The 21,156-nt window shown below is 34.7% G+C and overlaps 2 protein-coding genes across 2 annotated transcripts; both read right to left on the reverse strand.

Annotated features, from left to right (window-relative positions):
- Positions 1-1,038: 1,038 nt before the first annotated feature.
- LOC138329602 (uncharacterized) lies at positions 1,039-5,169 on the reverse strand. Its single transcript, XM_069276691.1, has 2 exons — positions 4,883-5,169; positions 1,039-4,418 (listed from the first exon to the last, which is right to left on the reverse strand). Exons 1-2 carry the CDS (start codon positions 5,028-5,030, stop codon positions 4,108-4,110), a joined length of 459 nt encoding a protein of 152 aa, XP_069132792.1. The 5' UTR covers positions 5,031-5,169; the 3' UTR covers positions 1,039-4,107.
- Positions 5,170-10,847: 5,678 nt separating this feature from the next.
- LOC138329603 (uncharacterized) lies at positions 10,848-20,285 on the reverse strand. The gene is made up of 3 exons (XM_069276692.1): positions 20,158-20,285; positions 14,692-15,189; positions 10,848-14,227 (listed from the first exon to the last, which is right to left on the reverse strand). Exons 2-3 carry the CDS (start codon positions 15,161-15,163, stop codon positions 13,917-13,919), a joined length of 783 nt encoding a protein of 260 aa, XP_069132793.1. The 5' UTR covers positions 15,164-15,189; positions 20,158-20,285; the 3' UTR covers positions 10,848-13,916.
- Between the last annotated feature and the right edge of the window lie 871 nt (positions 20,286-21,156).

Raw genomic sequence — 21,156 nt, forward strand, 5'->3', positions numbered from 1 at the left:
AAGAGAGCATAGAGGTCATCCATCACGAGAATATCTCCGTTTGTCCTTCTTTGAAATATTCAATACACTAAAAAATTCAAAACTTCGCGCACATTTTGCATACCAGTAACATATGGCTACCTTCTGCCTTGTTGTGTTTGGATTTGTTCCAAATCCGATAAACAGAGGCATAGACTTAGTAGACCATACTGAGGAAGACTTCTTCAGTGATTACTAGAAATTAAGTGCCAAAAAAACAAACAAACAAACTTTACATTCGCATTTTAACAAGAGGCCCAATGGCCTTAACGGTGATCTGACTACCTTAGCAACAGTTGCACAGGAAACTAATTAGATAGGTTGTCATGATGGCCATCTTCGATTTGGGATCAACCCAAATGTAAGTGTAGTGTTTGTATCATTTGATAACAATTCATAAATGCTCCCTCGGTATACTTGAAATAAGTATGCTCCCGAGCATCTCTTGCGCAAGGAGAGTAATAAAAGCAAGTGGACACCAGCAATGGCTTTGTGACATGTGTTTAATCACGACTGATTAGATTCGAATCTGAAACCATCCCAAATGGGAATACAACAGTAAGGATCAACCCAAGATGTAACAACACTTTGCCGGGAACATGTCAGGATCATTTAAGGCAAGTTTCAGCGAATCGCACTTGAAGATTTTGAGAAATTCAAAATGTGTTTTAAAGATGGCAGCTGTGGCGGCCATCTTGGATATCAGATCGACCCCAAAAATAACAGCACTTTGTAAGGACCATGTCAGGATCATTTCCAAGTTTCAGCCAAATCGCACTGGTAGAACTGGAGGAGAAGTTCAAAATGTGAAAAGTTTACACACAGCGGACAGCCTACGGTGGATGAAACATGATGACTATAGGCCACCATGACCCTTCGGGTCAGATGACGTTTCAAAAGGTAGGGGGCCATTAAGAGACGGTTCTTTTAATGACTGAGTTGCTCGATATTTGTTATTAACATAAAATTCACAACTTATTCAACAAATCAGTGTATTAAACACACAACCAAACCAGAAGATCTAAAAAAAATGTTTAATGGAAAAAAATAATGCCAAAATATTTTTCTTGCATCAGTAGGCATTTTGAAATATTACCTTATAGTCAATTACACATCTACAAATAAATCTACAAATAAATAAAGTAAATGACTTGATATACTTATTTTACTCATATCTTTCAAAAATGGCACAGATACAGATACAATGAAATTTCCTCATGTTAATAAAAACAGCTGTAACCAGGAAAAACCAATTCTTATATACCATCTAAGAACAAAACATACCAATCTTGTATCAAGTCGTCATTGTTTTCATTTCAATCACTGCTGGATATTATGTATTACTATTATCAAACATAAAACAAACTTGTAAAATTATGTGTTATCAAGACAGCTGTCATAAATATCACCAAGTTATCATTTCGTCACACTTTAAACAAAAGGATTACTTTTATTTTGTTAAAAATGACATGAGATTAAGTTGGGAACATTTTAAGATATAAAGCATTGCATCACTACTTTTACAGATTTATCAAGGTTCTTGTTTGGGCGTTAACAGAGCTGCATGACAGTGTGAAGAAAGATAACTTTTATTTAGGGCAGATAAATCTACATCAATAAACTTCCTTAAACTCTTGTAATTTTTCAAATTTTACATACAGTATACAGTAACATGGTGAGTAGGGTTAGGTCCAGCACTAAGATCTCTCTACAGACAAAGAATAGCACCATTAATAGTTTCACCATCTTCAAGTATTCGTTACAATGTGACACGAGTGCCCTGCACTTCTGGAAGACAAATTTCAAATAATTATTACAAATACTGTTTGTATTATACAATAAACGTTGCTAACATAATTTACCTCTTTATCATACTTTTCAGAAATGTATTTAATACTAATATCAATCAATATTGTAGCTCAAAAAAAATGAAAACTCTTAAAATTAAAAATATGTAACAAATATTAACAATAATTTGTATTTATTTGTGACTTTCAGCTTAGATCAACGTTACTGGTAATAGTATATTGTGCTAGTTACCAAACCCTCTTTATAAAAAAAGACCTGCCAAAACGTATTAATTTAATTAATTTTTTTAAGGCCTACTAATAGACAATTTTGGGTGTTAACATAAAAATTCAACAACTCGTATGTTCTCAACTTTTATCTTACATATTGGATGTAAAATTAAATTTTAAAGTTTTGAGAAAGAAAGAAATAAGACGTAAAAATAAATCTTTTATAATCATTAGAAATAAGTTTTACAGAAACCCCGAGATACAAAGTGGCATGGTCTGTCTGTGAAATCTAAGGTTTTGTTACAGCCTTCGTTTTTATGATTTATTTCCAATTCTGAAAAAGAAATCGAGAGCTTCTTTGACAAAAGCTTATAACAAAACAATATAATTACCTGATCAAAGAGAAGATAACTCTTGCTGACTTAACATTATTCTTAACAAAACACTAAGTAAGATTCTACAAAAATCTTACAAAACATGAAACAATGACCATGAAAAGCTGGCTGGCTATAACTTAACCATAACAAATTATAACTTACTAATATACACAGTTTGTTACAAAACATCAGGTTTATGGTATATACATGATAAAAAGCGACATTCATCAATTTAAAATATGCTCCTTTGGCAAAATAAATGAACACAACCAAAGTCACCAAAGAAAAACAAACTTTGAAGCTATCAAATACAAACAAAAACATCAGTATTTCCTTATCAAAATTATAACCTTTCATTACCAACTCAACTGACACACACACTACTGTTCCCGTGTATTATAATGATTGTGTTAAGTTGTAAAAATATCAACATATTTACACGAGATATGGATTCCTTGACCGATTTACAGGTATGGGTGTATTTTTATAATGATTATTTATATGTATCTTTTTTATTTAGAAATAAAACTGTTCCTTTTAACCATGTCCTTCAGAACTATACTTTATATAATCTCTTTCGTTGGTTTAGAAACATTTTTTATATTTAATTTTGTTCCCAAGAGGAATTCAAATTCAAAACTTAGAAAATATGGAGGGCTAATGGTACCAAATCAGCCACAATGATATTTTTTAAACTCCTGATTTAAGTTAAGAATTCATTTTAAATATCAATACATTATAATCAGAACAAAAAAGCAGCATTATGATAGCCAGATTTTCTTTAACATATCAAATGTATTCTAATTAAGATTGTGTCTTGTCACCATGTGTGCACCTCCTAAAATTAGCTACGTCATCCATTATAATAAGGTTTTAATTAAAAACATAACAATTTCTTTCAAAAGATAATTTCAAGTAAATTTCTAAAAAAGGGCACACAATATGTTGAGAAGAGAAACATATCTGGGACCGATTTCTAGAAGAATCAGCAAATGGTTGGGGTATAATCAAATACGTTAAAATCAAAATGGTGAGATTTAATACTCCCAATAAAAATATAAACTTAAATAAAAAAAAATATTAAAATAAAAATCAAATAAGTTTAAAAAGTCAAATTTGTGCTTTTTCTAAAGGCAGTGAAGACAATATGTGTAAATATCAGAAATGTCTTTGTTTATAAGTATATCTACTGCTACTCGACTTGTCTATAATGATGGATTTTGCAGATCTTTATTAAGTATATTTTATAATATAAGAGTACTTGTCCTTTTGAAACTGGAGGAGCAGCCTACAAATAATGCCTGATGTACCAACAATTCTGTACTTATTAATACTTGTACATGAAAGATGTTAGATAAAGGTATAAAGCTCTAAGCTGAATTAAATCAATATAAACCAATACAAATGTATATGACTTCAGGTGTCTGTGATGCTGTTGAATGTAAATGGTTATTTGAGGCTATCTTGATCAATGAATTATACATTATCTGTAGATATCAGGATGATAAAATACCAGATTTTATGCTACTATAGGTATCAAACACATACACCTTACAGGTTTACCACCACACACGTCACACTACTCTCATTCAAATTATTTTAACATGTTATTCACTAATGATTGCTTCACAAACAAACATTCTAGAGATCTTGACTTTTAGGTCGGATTTCTTGTCCTACACAGCTCCCTCTGCCTATACGTCTCCATCTGGTGTCTCTGGAATTGTCTGTAAGTGACCTCTGACCCCAGATGTCCTTGAACTGTCACTGTTATCAGACTCGAACACATCATCAACATACTCGTTGAGGAGTCTCCTTTGAGGTCTATAGTTGTTGCGACGTGGAAGTCTGGAGTACCTATCAGGTCCGCGGTGACCATGGGACAAACTTTCCAGGAGAGGAGACACAGGGGAGCCTTCTGAAATCTGGTTGAACTCCTCGAGAGACGCCGGGACGTATCCCGAAGGCCTTCTATGTATCACCACATATTCTCCTTCCATTTCACCTGTGGAAACACATCCTGTTTATTATATTCACTATTACTATTCTAAAATGAAAGTTTCGAAATTTAAAATTATTATTATTAAAATTATCAGCAGATAATGAGCAGATTCTAGACATAATCTTTGAGTGAAACAATCATGTCACGCTGATGATAAATAAGTCTATTAATTTAATAAAATTAATAAAATAATTTCAGGAGGACCATGTGGTAGATAAGCATATAAATCCATCCTCAATAAATAAAGTTTATTATTATAATAACTTTTGAAGAGTTAATTTTTAAGGCATATAATCAAACTAACATAAATTCAATACTAACAGACATTGGCTTTGCAAAATTATGAGTTCTTATAATTATGTATACTGAGAAACCAGCTGGTGTCCATGACTTTTCAAGGCAAGGCCCATAAATCACTGCAAAGAATAATAAATTTCATGTTTACATACTTTATAAATAAACATTACCTCTTTCTGAAGTTGATGGTCTCCTTGTCTTTGCCTGACGGTATTTCAAAAACCTGGCGTAAGTCACAAAGACGATCACTGTAGCTACCACAACTAGTAAACACAACACTCCGATGAGAGAGAATGCTAGCTGGCGCCAATGTTCCATGTCACTTTTTTCCACAAGGTCATACTTAGGCAGAGTTTTATTGTTATATGCTTTATCCTCAGGTACTGCATGCTGAGATCGCTGCGATTCCTGAAAGGAGAAGCCTTCAAATGGTCCACATATTGTGTCTTTCAGTGGAGAACACAGTTCTATAACAATAAGATCTGACGGACACTCTGTTACAGTTGGCACAGCTTTTATCTGGGAAGCATGGCATAGGAAATGAAGAGACGAGTTTCCCAACATATACACCTACAGATTCCAAGGACATGCAGAACGATGAACGACATCAGCCGGATACAGAGAGATGCTGGAGCTCCAACCCAACCCCGCAAGAAGAAGTATGTAAACATCGACAGACGCCTGGCAACCCTGAAAGACCGCTACCAGACTGTAACCATCGACTTGATGACAGCTGCTGCATCTTGGTTAAATTAGCTAGAAATGAAATATTTTGCATACCATATGTACATCCAAATGTATATGAGACACTTTGATAACATATCTTATCATTATAGATTATTTTGGAAACCATTGAATTACTTTTATAAAATCAGAAACATATATATATATGTGTTTCTGATAAAATATATGATGATTTAATAAAACTTTAAATTTTATTGATTTATGATTTTTTAAAATAGGCTTTGAGTAAAATAGTGCTTAAATTAATTGCTATTGTAAAATATAGATATTGTGCATTGTGTATTATCATATGATTATTTTGGGAAAATATAGTAATAATTGATACAAATACTTAAACTAATAGTTGCAATTAACAAAATTGTACATTTATTGAATCTTATAATGTATCTTATATTAGTTAAAAAATTACCTAGTTCAAAAGTTACCTGAGTTGGTATTAGATTTTGAAACAGACTATAACTAAACTTCAAAGGGTTCCCTACATAAACACCTCCCTTTGTCTTTACCAGAGTTGGTGTTCGGGGAATTCGCCATTGAAATACAGGTAAATCTCAAGTGACTTTACAGGTGAAAATAAAGACAGCTTATATGAAACAGTATATAATTGCCTTCCTATTGTTTCCTAAAACAACACCTACCTGTTGTTGATAAATATGTTGGCGTTAAGAGAACACCCCTTTGTAAGACTGTGCCAGGTGGTAGAGATTAGTTCCGCTCGAGTGATCACACAATGCAAGTGAGAATCGGGAGTATGTTTATGTAAGTTTTAATTACTAATCTCTGATGATTGTTGATAAAATATAACTCAGGATAATTGCTAAACATTTAACCGTTTTCTCCACGTTTGTTGTAGATTGAAACAGCTTTTGAAGTGCCGTTCTACGGAAGAATTATGAAAAAGAAATCGGCATTTTCATCGATCTACAAATGAAGTAGTCCAAAAAAATCTCACTTCGAGTTATACGAACATTTTATGTATGATTTTTGTCATTCGGACCAAAAATACTTCGTTAATTACGTAGTTTACTGAATACGTTATATATATTATCAGAACGTCAAGCTCCTGTAGTATAGGCCTACATGTGATGAAAGTGGCTAAAATGTTTTAAGTGACAACCTCTATACGTGCTTTAATATGTATATATAATCTGATAATGTATACACGTGCTTATAAAATTATCGATAATTATGGATGTGGTAAATATTCATACCTTATTAACTGCCGTAAGTTGGAAGATTACGCCAGCTTGAACATTTAGAAAATGTTCATCGTCTCTCACGCGCTATTTGATCAGTTTACAAAGTTTATCCTAAATTTTCTTAGAGTTGTCTTTCTTCCATTGTGGATTTACACGTACATGTGGCATAACGCAGCCGTGATAAACAAATCTCCATTTCGTCCTGAGATTTATTTGCTCCCGAACTAATATGATTCAAATTACAAAAATCATTATTGTAAAAATTTTGATGTTTGAGGTGAAACATTGATTTCATTTTTCCGTTGCGGGATAATTGTCACTAGTAGGGACAAAACGCGTGGGGCGAAGCGAAGCATTTTCGGGACGAAACGTCTTCATGCATTGTTAACAACATTTTCGGGACGGAAAGTCTAGATACATTGTAAACAATTCAAGTGAAAATTTTCAAACCTAAGATCATTTGGATAGTGTATATGGTAAGGATATGAAAGCAGTCATCTACTTCTCCTATTTCAACATTACAGATACGCTTATTTCAGTAACTTTCATATTAAAAATTTGCTATTTAAAATTCCCGGTAAAATCAAAGTTGTTGAATACACTGCCGTTAGGAGCGCTAGTATCTGCGAGCAAGTTCTAAGCCAATCATATTGAGGAAATTGACTGAAAGAGAATTTTGCAACCACGATCACAATGGCGAGGTGATCCTCGCCAAAAATCAAAACTTCAAATAAAAAATATGACACTTGACACGAAAACCATAAATAAACATCCTTAAATGGCTTCAATTATTTGCTGGAAAATGTGTTCATGAAATCCTCAGAATGCAGGATTTTGCACCATTTATTCGAGAGCTTCTTGGGGCCTAGGCGGCCCCCAGACCCCTCGCCTGATTTGCTTTGTCCCACGCCCCCTCTAACCTCAAAACCTAAATCCGCCCCTGGTATCGTATCGTTTCGTATTCGTAAAGTTTCGGTATCTTCCGTCATATGTATATCAATGTAGATAGTATCTATTGGTCGGTTTTATTATATGACGTAATGTCCAAATGTAATGTTTTTATTGGTTATTCGGTTTTGGCGCCAAATCGCCCTTTCCAGTCATTGTATAGATCTATACAGTAGCGCATTCCTACGATTGACCACTAGACGGTCACACCTATTTTAGAGCGCCTCTACACATCAAGGACAATCATGTAATGTAAGTCGAATATTTTCTTTTGATATCTAAATGAGTTTATTGTACGTATATCTAGCTATATAATGCAATCTGTATTTCTATAATATAGAAGTTAATAATTGTGTATTTTGTATTAAAATAGACGATCGTTCTGATGTAATATATTTCGTTATTTGATTAAAGTAAATTATCTTTTGATAATATCGTACGCTACATCAAGGGTATATATTTATCAATAGTATTATATTTATAATTTACAGATACACTGTACGCATCCGTAAGGAACCTAACTGAAATCGCACCGTGAATGCCACAGGCGACTTTGTGCCACACATAGGTATATATCTGTATTTTTACTATTTTATTAGCTACATTAGTAATATTGGCTATTATGTTTTAATGTTAAAAAGTAAGCGTCCGGCTATTTTTTGGACGCATCTCCTTTTTGTATATTATGTATAAGTCTTGGTTAGAATATACTAACCTTTGAATTCATGTATAACGCCATATTGTTAAGTTAAAATATAAATGTAAGCGGTACGCTGTAAAGTTTGATTTTAATTGTGATATTATCTGCAACGTTTTGTCAAAGTATTTATTGTGTGTATTTGTTCGTTTTGTAGAGTCTCTACGTTGTTTGTAACCAATAAAAGGAAAAGTCGAACTACCAATGAATGGCTTGCGTTAATTAATCAACGTTAAAACCATCTACTACACTACCTGCACGCTACCAAGGAATAAAGGTTGGAAACGCTCTTAGGAATACCGCAGCTCGTGCAGATAGGCCGGGTCCGGTTTTTGTCCATGATAGTATACATGTACATAATGTATATATACACGTAGTAGTCTATTATAGTCTATCACAACGTAATCTGGATTCCTTTGTGGAACATCATGGGTATACCTGGAAATAAGGCTATCTATACTGAAAATTAAATCGATTCATTTTATTCTTTACAATTATTAGTCAATTTCCAATCGAAGTAAAGCAAAACACTGGAATTAGCACCATCTCTCTTTTAAAAAACAATGACATTGACCTTTATCAAGTTAATGATAAATAAACTAAAAAAAATAATACGTTACAACCACAGGGGTCTGAGAATTAGTTAAAGATTATATAATCATGGACCCACCAGACAGAGGGGTCTGAGAATTAGTTACAGATTATATAATCATGGACCCACCAGACACAGGGGTCTGAGAATTAGTTGCAGATTATATAATCATGGACCCACCAGAGTGCCCCAAGACCATTTTAGACGTTTTAGAGGTCTAGATAAAAAAAACGATAAAAATCATACTCTACAGTGTACTATATACGAGTATAGTGCCCTGTAGAGTATGATAAAACGTCTAAAATGGTCTTATGGCACTATGGTAGGTCCATGATTATATAATCTGTAACTAGCTATAGCTACAGTGGAACTTGGTTGATACGAACTCGGATAATTCGACAACCCGGCTTAATACGAAGTACTTTGCCGGTCCCGGCTGAATTCCCTCTTTATCTTTGTTTAAGGAACTCGGATAATTCGAATTCGGAAAAACTCGAAGAACTCGGATAATACGAAGTAAATTTTGGGTCCGAATTAAAAAATCATACATAAAATGTTCTTATAACTCGAAATGAGATTTTTTTGGACAACGAGCTCGCCGAAAATGCTGATTTTTTCCTCAAAAATCTGCTGTAGAAAAGCATTTCAAAATATATATCTCGGTTTTATTGTTATAATTTTGCAACTACAATCGGCGATTTTTACATCTCTCTTGTTCACATCATTTTACGACATGGAACTCTGGTCTATATATACCAAGTAAAGAGATCGTCATTAGACATGAGAACTCGCTTAATTCGAACACTCGGATAACTCGAAGTTTTATCTCTCGGTCCCTTCGAGTTCGTATTAACCGAGTTCCACTGTATATATAAGGCCTAATGCTCAGATCCCTGTGGTTACAACCATCGGATTACCACAAGAGAGCATAGAGGTCATCCATCACAGAATATCTCCGTTTGTCCTTCTTTGAAATATTCAATACACTAAAAAATTCAAAACTTCGCGCACATTTTGCATACCAGTAACATATGGCTACCTTCTGCCTTGTTGTGTTTGGATTTGTTCCAAATCCGATAAACAGAGGCATAGACTTAGTAGACCATACTGAGGAAGACTTCTTCAGTGATTACTAGAAATTAAGTGCCAAAAAAACAAACAAACAAACTTTACATTCGCATTTTAACAAGAGGCCCAATGGCCTTAACGGTGATCTGACTACCTTAGCAACAGTTGCACAGGAAACTAATTAGATAGGTTGTCATGATGGCCATCTTCGATTTGGGATCAACCCAAAATGTAAGTGTAGTGTTTGTATCATTTGATAACAATTCATAAATGCTCCCTCGGTATACTTGAAATATAGTATGCTCCCTGAGCATGCGCAAGGAGAGTAATAAAAGCAAGTGGACACCAGCAATGGCTTTGTGACATGTGTTTAATCACGACTGATTAGATTCGAATCTGAAACCATCCCAAATGGGAATACAACAGTAAGGATCAACCCAAGATGTAACAACACTTTGCCGGGAACATGTCAGGATCATTTAAGGCAAGTTTCAGCGAATCGCACTTGAAGATTTTGAGAAATTCAAAATGTGTTTTAAAGATGGCAGCTGTGGCGGCCATCTTGGATATCAGATCGACCCCAAAAATAACAGCACTTTGTAAGGACCATGTCAGGATCATTTCCAAGTTTCAGCCAAATCGCACTGGTAGAACTGGAGGAGAAGTTCAAAATGTGAAAAGTTTACACACAGCGGACAGCCTACGGTGGATGAAACATGATGACTATAGGCCATCATGACCCTTCGGGTCAGATGACGTTTCAAAAGGTAGGGGGCCATTAAGAGACGGTTCTTTTAATGACTGAGTTGCTCGATATTTGTTATTAACATAAAATTCACAACTTATTCAACAAATCAGTGTATTAAACAAACAACCAAACCAGAAGATCTAAAAAAAATGTTTAATGGAAAAAAATAATGCCAAAATATTTTTCTTGCATCAGTAGGCATTTTGAAATATTACCTTATAGTCAATTACACATCTACAAATAAATCTACAAATAAATAAAGTAAATGACTTGATATACTTATTTTACTCATATCTTTCAAAAATGGCACAGATACAGATACAATGAAATTTCCTCATGTTAATAAAAACTGCTGTAACCAGGAAAAACCAATTCTTATATACCATCTAAGAACAAAACATACCAATCTTGTATCAAGTCGTCATTGTTTTCATTTCAATCACTGCTGGATATTATGTATTACTATTATCAAACATAAAACAAACTTGTAAAATTATGTGTTATCAAGACAGCTGTCATAAATATCACCAAGTTATCATTTCGTCACACTTTAAACAAAAGGATTACTTTTATTTTGTTAAAAATGACATGAGATTAAGTTGGGAACATTTTAAGATATAAAGCATTGCATCACTACTTTTACAGATTTATCAAGGTTCTTGTTTGGGCGTTAACAGAGCTGCATGACAGTGTGAAGAAAGATAACTTTTATTTAGGGCAGATAAATCTACATCAATAAACTTCCTTAAACTCTTGTAATTTTTCAAATTTTACATACAGTATACAGTAACATGGTGAGTAGGGTTAGGTCCAGCACTAAGATCTCTCTACAGACAAAGAATAGCACCATTAATAGTTTCACCATCTTCAAGTATTCGTTACAATGTGACACGAGTGCCCTGCACTTCTGGAAGACAAATTTCAAATAATTATTACAAATACTGTTTGTATTATACAATAAACGTTGCTAACATAATTTACCTCTTTATCATACTTTTCAGAAATGTATTTAATACTAATATCAATCAATATTGTAGCACAAAAAAAATGAAAACTCTTAAAATTAAAAATACGTAACAAATATTAACAATAATTTGTATTTATTTGTGACTTTCAGCTTAGATCAACGTTACTGGTAATAGTATATTGTGCTAGTTACCAAACCCTCTTTATAAAAAAAGACCTGCCAAAACGTATTAATTTAATTTATTTTTTTAAGGCCTACTAATAGACAATTTTGGGTGTTAACATAAAAATTCAACAACTCGTATGTTCTCAACTTTTATCTTACATATTGGATGTAAAATTAAATTTTAAAGTTTTGAGAAAGAAAGAAATAAGATGTAAAAATAAATCTTTTATAATCATTAGAAATAAGTTTTACAGAAACCCCGAGATACAAAGTGGCATGGTCTGTCTGTGAAATCTAAGGTTTTGTTACAGCCTTCGTTTTTATGATTTATTTCCAATTCTGAAAAAGAAATCGAGAGCTTCTTTGACAAAAGCTTATAACAAAACAATATAATTACCTGATCAAAGAGAAGATAACTCTTGCTGACTTAACATTATTCTTAACAAAACACTAAGTAAGATTCTACAAAAATCTTACAAAACATGAAACAATGACCATGAAAAGCTGGCTGGCTATAACTTAACCATAACAAATTATAACTTACTAATATACACAGTTTGTTACAAAACATCAGGTTTATGGTATATACATGATAAAAAGCGACATTCATCAATTTAAAATATGCTCCTTTGGCAAAATAAATGAACACAACCAAAGTCACCAAAGAAAAACAAACTTTGAAGCTATCAAATACAAACAAAAACATCAGTATTTCCTTATCAAAATTATAACCTTTCATTACCAACTCAACTGACACACACACTACTGTTCCCGTGTATTATAATGATTGTGTTAAGTTGTAAAAATATCAACATATTTACACGAGATATGGATTCCTTGACCGATTTACAGGTATGGGTGTATTTTTATAATGATTATTTATATGTATCTTTTTTATTTAGAAATAAAACTGTTCCTTTTTATCATGTCCTTCAGAACTATACTTTATATAATCTCTTTCGTTGGTTTAGAAACATTTTTTATATTTAATTTTGTTCCCAAGAGGAATTCAAATTCAAAACTTAGAAAATATGGAGGGCTAATGGTACCAAATCAGCCACAATGATATTTTTTAAACTCCTGATTTAAGTTAAGAATTCATTTTAAATATCAATACATTATAATCAGAACAAAAAAGCAGCATTATGATAGCCAGATTTTCTTTAACATATCAAATGTATTCTAATTAAGATTGTGTCTTGTCACCATGTGTGCACCTCCTAAAATTAGCTACGTCATCCATTATAATAAGGTTTTAATTAAAAACATAACAATTTCTTTCAAAAGATAATTTCAAGTAAATTTCTAAAAAAGGGCACACAATATGTTGAGAAGAGAAACATATCTGGGACCGATTTCTAGAAGAATCAGCAAACGGTTGGGGTATAATCAAATACGTTAAAATCAAAATGGTGAGATTTAATACTCCCAATAAAAATATAAACTTAAATAAAAAAAAATATTAAAATAAAAATCAAATAAGTTTAAAAAGTCAAATTTGTGCTTTTTCTAAAGGCAGTGAAGACAATATGTGTAAATATCAGAAATGTCTTTGTTTATAAGTATATCTACTGCTACTCGACTTGTCTATAATGATGGATTTTGCAGATCTTTATTAAGTATATTTTATAATATAAGAGTACTTGTCCTTTTGAAACTGGAGGAGCAGCCTACAAATAATGCCTGATGTACCAACAATTCTGTACTTATTAATACTTGTACATGAAAGATGTTAGATAAAGGTATAAAGCTCTAAGCTGAATTAAATCAATATAAACCAATACAAATGTATATGACTTCAGGTGTCTGTGATGCTGTTGAATGTAAATGGTTATTTGAGGCTATCTTGATCAATGAATTATACATTATCTGTAGATATCAGGATGATAAAATACCAGATTTTATGCTACTATAGGTATCAAACACATACACCTTACAGGTTTACCACCACACACGTCACACTACTCTCATTCAAATTATTTTAACATGTTATTCACTAATGATTGCTTCACAAACAAACATTCTAGAGATCTTGACTTTTAGGTCGGATTTCTTGTCCTACACAGCTCCCTCTGCCTATACGTCTCCATCTGGTGTCTCTGGAATTGTCTGTAAGTGACCTCTGACCCCAGATGTCCTTGAACTGTCACTGTTATCAGACTCGAACACATCATCAACATACTCATTGAGGAGTCTCCTTTGAGGTCTATAGTTGTTGCGACGTGGAAGTCTGGAGTACCTATCAGGTCCGCGGTGACCATGGGACAAACTTTCCAGGAGAGGAGACACAGGGGAGCCTTCTGAAATCTGGTTGAACTCCTCGAGAGACGCCGGGACGTATCCCGAAGGCCGTCTATGTATCACCACATATTCTCCTTCCATTTCACCTGTGGAAACACATCCTGTTTATTATATTCACTATTACTATTCTAAAATGAAAGTTTCGAAATTTAAAATTATTATTATTAAAATTATCAGCAGATAATGAGCAGATTCTAGACATAATCTTTGAGTGAAACAATCATGTCACGCTGATGATAAATAAGTCTATTAATTTAATAAAATTAATAAAATAATTTCAGGAGGACCATGTGGTAGATAAGCATATAAATCCATCCTCAATAAATAAAGTTTATTATTATAATAACTTTTGAAGAGTTAATTTTTAAGGCATATAATCAAACTAACATAAATTCAATACTAACAGACATTGGCTTTGCAAAATTATGAGTTCTTATAATTATGTATACTGAGAAACCAGCTGGTGTCCATGACTTTTCAAGGCAAGGCCCATAAATCACTGCAAAGAATAATAAATTTCATGTTTACATACTTTATAAATAAACATTACCTCTTTCTGAAGTTGATGGTCTCCTTGTCTTTGCCTGACGGTATTTCAAAAACCTGGCGTAAGTCACAAAGACGATCACTGTAGCTACCACAACTAGTAAACACAACACTCCGATGAGAGAGAATGCTAGCTGGCGCCAATGTTCCATGTCACTTTTTTCCACAAGGTCATACTTAGGCAGAGTTTTATTGTTATATGCTTTATCCTCAGGTACTGCATGCTGAGATCGCTGCGATTCCTGAAAGGAGAAGCCTTCAAATGGTCCACATATTGTGTCTTTCAGTGGAGAACACAGTTCTATAACAATAAGATCTGACGGACACTCTGTACAGTTGGCACAGCTTTTATCGTGGGTACGGTATCGGTTTCCACTGCATTCCACTGGAGGGCCTTGCTCATGTGACTCTCCCCATTGTCCTAGCACCATTGATGTGTCCAGGAGAATCAGAAACAAGACTAGCCATACAGCCATTTCAGGTATTCTCCTCAGTTAGGGCTCTGGTCAAGAGAACAAAAACAAAAGGCTGAATCAGTGATTAGTTAGTTTATCAGTCTAAGCTAATGACAAGAATGAGTGTTCGCGATCGGGTGCATGTGCACGTGGTGTAGTGGTTAAGTCACTCGCCTTTCACTTGGATGACCAGGGTTTGATCTCCAGCATGCTGACAGACGTGAAAAGGTCATCTGCCCAATCTTAAAGATTTTTTTTCGGGCATTCCGGTTTCCTTCGACTTTTATCTTCCAACAAAATTGTATTTTAATCAAATTGAAAAGGAATTGAACAATAGGCAATATGCCTATGTAAGTTCTCTCCCTTACTCCTTTAACTTTAAGGCCCCTAGCTACTAGCTAGCTCGCACGGGCATGTTTGCATGTACATTGTTTCGCAATCGATGTAAAATAAACAGAATTTACTTTTTATTTTGCAAGAATGTCACAGTTCACCATTAGTAACGCTATAGTTGACTATATAAATATATCTAGCTTTGTATGGCAAGATGATTGGTTCACACCATGATATGAAGGTCATGATATGACACGTGTCGTAATTCGTGGCGTGATACATGAGAAACTGATGACTATAGTCTGATTGTGGTAGGCTGATTCAGCTGTGTCCACTTTCATTACCAACGACATGTTTCATCTGTTTCCTACAGTTTTTGCTTGGAGAGGATATTTGAATTTGAAAAACTCTGACAAGCAGCTCTATCAAGGTCAGTGAAAGAGTTAAATATTACATTGTAATACACACAGATGTATGAGGAGTTCCGATTAGCGCTGATGATACTCTTTGGAAATATACTTACAACTTTTCAGGTATCACAATACAAATTGAGGATAAATTTACGATGCCTCAACGCACCAATCTGTGATCCAGTAACGTAACATTGATACATCAGTGATCAGGGGGCAGCAGTGGCCGAGTGGTTAAGATGTCTCGACATATTACCAGGCCACAAGCCCTCCACCTCTGGGATGGGGGTTCGAATCCCACGTGGGGCAGTTGCCAGGAACTGACAGATGCTGGTCGGTGGTTTTTCTCCCGGTACTCCAGCTTTCATCCAATAAACCTGGCACATCCTTACATGACCCTGGCTGTTAATAGGACATTAAACTTATAAAACCCTAAACCTGCATCAGTGAACTTTGAAACCAGTGACCTCTATTGACTAAGTCCATGCATGTACATGTAATTGCATTACATGATGCTCAGACCTGATCATTGGAGTGGTCAGCAGTGAGAGCACTGAATAAGCAATCGGGATTGAATCATTCTGGTCCATCAGGCCTTCTAGATTTATTGACATAACTAAAGGGAAATTCCCTCAGCGCAAAGCTAGAAGGTGACCATTCATATCACTACGACCCAGTAAGTGCCTTGGGTGCTTCAAAAATTGAAAATAAATAAAGGGGCACTTAATAGAATCTCTGGACAATCCTTTTGCAAAAGAAATCAAATAAGAAAGCCATATATAACATACTACAGTTCATTTCTCATCACGGTATGTCATTGTAATACAGTTTGGAACCACATGTAGGCCTAGGCCTGTGACCACTTAATTAGCTTTATAAGTAAGAGTGAAGCTCGAAAATCGAAGCTCTGCTCCGGTAACATGTACGTAAGCAAAAGTACATACAGTCAAACCTCGATGATTCGAACTTCGATGAATCGAATTTCTCGCTGTATCGAACTTTTTGTCTGGTCCCGAATTTCTTCACTATATAACATTACTAACTCACCCATGTATGAAAATCGAAGTTTAATGGATCGAAGTTCTCGATGTATCGAACTTTTTTCATGGACCATTTGTTATAGAATCATAGGTAACTGACACTCGATGATTCGAATAAAAATTTACCTGTACAGATCAGATGTTCGCCGATACCCCGCGGCATGCTGTCACACCTACTTGCAGCTGTCTCGCGACGGCCCTTCGCCGGACAAAAGGGATTATGACAGCTTGTGTTGCTAGTTTGATATCATCAAGATAATTAATATCACTAACCATGCCGATACCCGGTGCTTTGTTTTTACAAGCTGCGTTATTAAATCATTAGTACGGCAAAGATTCAGTTAGTTGCTTTTGATGTTCGCCGCCGCCATCGGTAGCAATTTGTAGAATTTACGGAAAGGTTAATAGCGAGCCACATTATTGGTAACTCATACTCAAAACTGTTACATTACACAACTTTGGCATAAAATCTGGAGCAAATCGATCATTCTAAATCGAAGTATTTTGTAGGTGTTAAAGCGCTTTTGGTTCCTCCTTTTAAGTTTCGTTTTTACAACGTGTTTTCGTTTTTATATTCATTCCGTAATATTAACCATCGCTTAAATAGTCACAAAAACGAACACTTGTACATGGGTTAGGCCTAGTACACGTAAGTCTTGTTTATAATATATGTATGCATTGCTAACAATAGCAATACATGTGATTAATTGCATACTTCGTTTTTATTTTGTTTTGCTTGTGGTAAATACAATGATTATAAAGTTTACGGAACGGAAACGACATGTACACAACTACCACAGTTGGTCATGGTAAAAAAAACCAACATCGGTCTAATTTCAACCACGAATAATTCGAAGTCTCGATGTTTCGAAGTTTTTCTGACGGTCCCTTGAACTTCGATACATCGAGGTTTGACTGTATTGAGACCTGCATGCATGGAGGGCTAAAATTTTTCATACTTCCAGTTTAACCTGTTCTGGTTGTCACATCACGTCAACAAATGGCGTGAAATGGGATTCGCATACACGGCAACCCAGGCCTATGACACTGCATTGACACAGAAAATCAACGTCCAAATCCAAATCTTTAAATTTTGTTTAGATTAAAAGTTTTACTATATATATATGCTTGACAACCATTATATCACATATTACTATTTTTAAATTAGATTTATGTCTGCTACAATTGAACTGGAAATAAACAAGGAGAGGTTCGCTCTTCGCATGCCGTGCATGATATTAATTAGCTTACTCCTTCAGGCCTATGAGGCCTTAGTCCGCTAAAACTGACCATAATCGCAGGCTCAAAATTCTGACTGATCGCCTGTTTATGGTCAGCTACCTACTGCTCTTGAAAAGCCGGGGATTGTAGTACAAATCTGGCGACAGCGATTATGGGACTTCTGTAGGTTTAATTGGGGTCAGAAAGGTATTGACAGTTAAAAGAAAACATTTGGCACTCACTTTAATACATGTCACATCCCAACTCAACACATAAATGATGCTATGTCCCTAGTTATGGTCGAGACGTCCTAGAATCAATGTTTGGGTAGCCATCTTTGAAGACTGAAAGTTAATTTTAACACCCAATCAGACAGCTGGGATCGATTTCCGGTGAAATTCGACGATTCTAATTGGCTGTTAAAATTAACTTTTGGTCTTCAAAGATGGCTACCGAAACACTGATTCTTGGACGTCTCGAACATAACTAGGGACATAGCATCGTTAATGTGATGAATTGGGATGTGACATGTATTAAAGTGAGTGCCAAACGTTTTCCTTTAACTTTAAAGGCATATTTGACCCCAAACCAACATGCAGAATTCTCATAATCGCTGTCGCCAGATTTGTACTACAATCCCCGGCTTTTAGGTAGTAGGTAGCTGACCATAAACAGGCGATCAGTCAGAATTTTGAGCCTGCGATTATGGTCAGTTTTAGCGGACTAATGAGGCCTTAGTACATTGGTTGGATATTCGATACCACGTAGGCATGTTAATTTGTCTCATCGTGTTGTTACTCATTTAGTACAGTGTATCATTAATGCTAACACAATATACTGATAAGTCAAGTGACAGACCATGTGTTTGTAACATTATAGAGTACATAATTTGTACAGTTTAAATTTTAAGGTTCATGTAATGGCTTTAACCAGTGATATTTTGCAAGCCTAAAACGCATTACTGTGCTGCAATTGAACAGAACTAATTTCATTAATTGTTGGTATATACCCTGGCTAACTGTCAGTCTTACTGTTGATAAGTAATTTGTGAAGCTGCTTGTAAATTTCAATAAAATAAGAGAAAAATGTATATTTCTGGAGAAGACATAGAACTCGTGTGAATTGCATTGATGGCACCAAATAAACATGCTATCGTGTTCAGTAGTGACTATGCCAGGTACTCCAACAGTTTGTTTGGCAAAATCGGACCAGCGAATAGCGCAGGAGCCTATTGTTGTAAATGCAAATGGCTGCTTTAAATGGCGGATCACAAATATAGCATATAAGACGACATTTTAATTGATACAAGTGCTCTTATATACACTATAAGGTACTCTGAACATGACAAGAAGAATATTTACGAAAAAAAATAGCTAAAATGTGGACTTTGAGGCTCTTTCCGGAAATTTGCATTTTTCGCCCCAAACAGATTGTTTGAACTATTTTTTTTGTGAAGAGTCTTCTTGTTATGTTCTGAGTACCTTATGGTGTCTATAAAAACATTTGTATCAATTGAGATGGCTTCTGATATGCCGATATTTTCGATCTGCCATTTATAGCAGCCATTTGCATTTACTACACTAGGCTCCTGCGCTATTTGCTGGTCCGATTTTGCCAAACAAACTGTTGGAGTACCTGGCATATTCACAACTGAACACGATGGCATGATTATTTGGTTCCATCAATGCAATTCACACGAGTTCTATGTCTTCTCCAGAAATATACATTTTTCTCATATTTTACACGCAGCTTCACAAATTACATATCAACAGTAAGACTGACAGTTAGCCAGGGTATATACCAACAATTAATGAAATTAGTTCTGTTCAATTGCAGCACAGTAATGAGTTTTAGGCTTGCAAAATATCACTGTTTAAAGCCATTACATGAACCTTAATTTGATAATCGACTGTCGGGGATCATTGACAGACGAATTAACCTACAGCGGGAATGAAACTATCGATTATGGTACGACTATCCTCGAAACATTATTTGATCCGCGATCATTTACCTGATTTAACCATATCGTTGTGTCGTTATGTAGCTATAGAGGTCCTCATTTTCATAGCTCTGACAAGCCTGGCTGAATTTTCTGAAGGTAACCGGAAATGGAGTTATCACGTGGTAGCTATAGGCGTTTCTAAACTGGAAATTTTTCCGGACTGAGATTCCGTAAAATATGAAAAATCGCAGCTGTGCAATCCGGGTTCAATATCATGTTTGAAAAATGCGATATACTGTACATATGTACATGTACATATTATCGACCCCCTTAACAATGTTTTTAAAAGTTGCTCTACTGAGAAAAATGAAGTCAACGTCATTAAAAGCACAAAGCTGCACACAGTGAAAGAGAAAACGAATCAATCACTCTCTTTGATTATCACAAATTTTCGTTAGAATTTGGTGATAAAAGCTTGGCAATAATCGTTTATAATCCACTTGTTACATTTTTTACCCATGTATATCATTTTGCTTACATCTGCATGTTAGTTAATTCTTCTGTTCGTTTTTTTTAGTAGATGCAAAATACTTTACTACACATAAACAGGCCGTCTATTTTAAAGTAATTGCATAACTTGTAAAAATGTAAAATAATTACGGTGTACAAACGTTTCTTTATGTTTTTGAGAAGGTCTTATGAAGACTAGCTGAGCTTATATATATTTGCTAAGCTGTTCAATAACATAAATTAGCAACATTCGCATGCATAGTAGGTTTTTAATAGTTTAACGTTATATTGATAGCCAGCGTCATTTATATGTAAGGGCGTACGTGTTTGTTGGTGAAGGAAAGCGAGAGCACCCGGAGAAAAACCACCGACCAGCGGATTCGAATTCGTGACCAAGAGGTGGAGGGCTGGTGATAATATGTCTGGATATCTTAACCACACGGTCAAGTGTGTCGCGGCCCATTCTTATAGGAAAATTTATTTTTGTCTCTTTGACATGATTATATATCATAAAAAGCCACATTGATAACGTTCATCAAGCAGAACTATTATCTTCTG

The sequence above is a fragment of the Argopecten irradians genome, chromosome 8, assembly GCF_041381155.1.
Source record: "Argopecten irradians isolate NY chromosome 8, Ai_NY, whole genome shotgun sequence".
Classification (NCBI taxonomy): domain Eukaryota; kingdom Metazoa; phylum Mollusca; class Bivalvia; order Pectinida; family Pectinidae; genus Argopecten; species Argopecten irradians.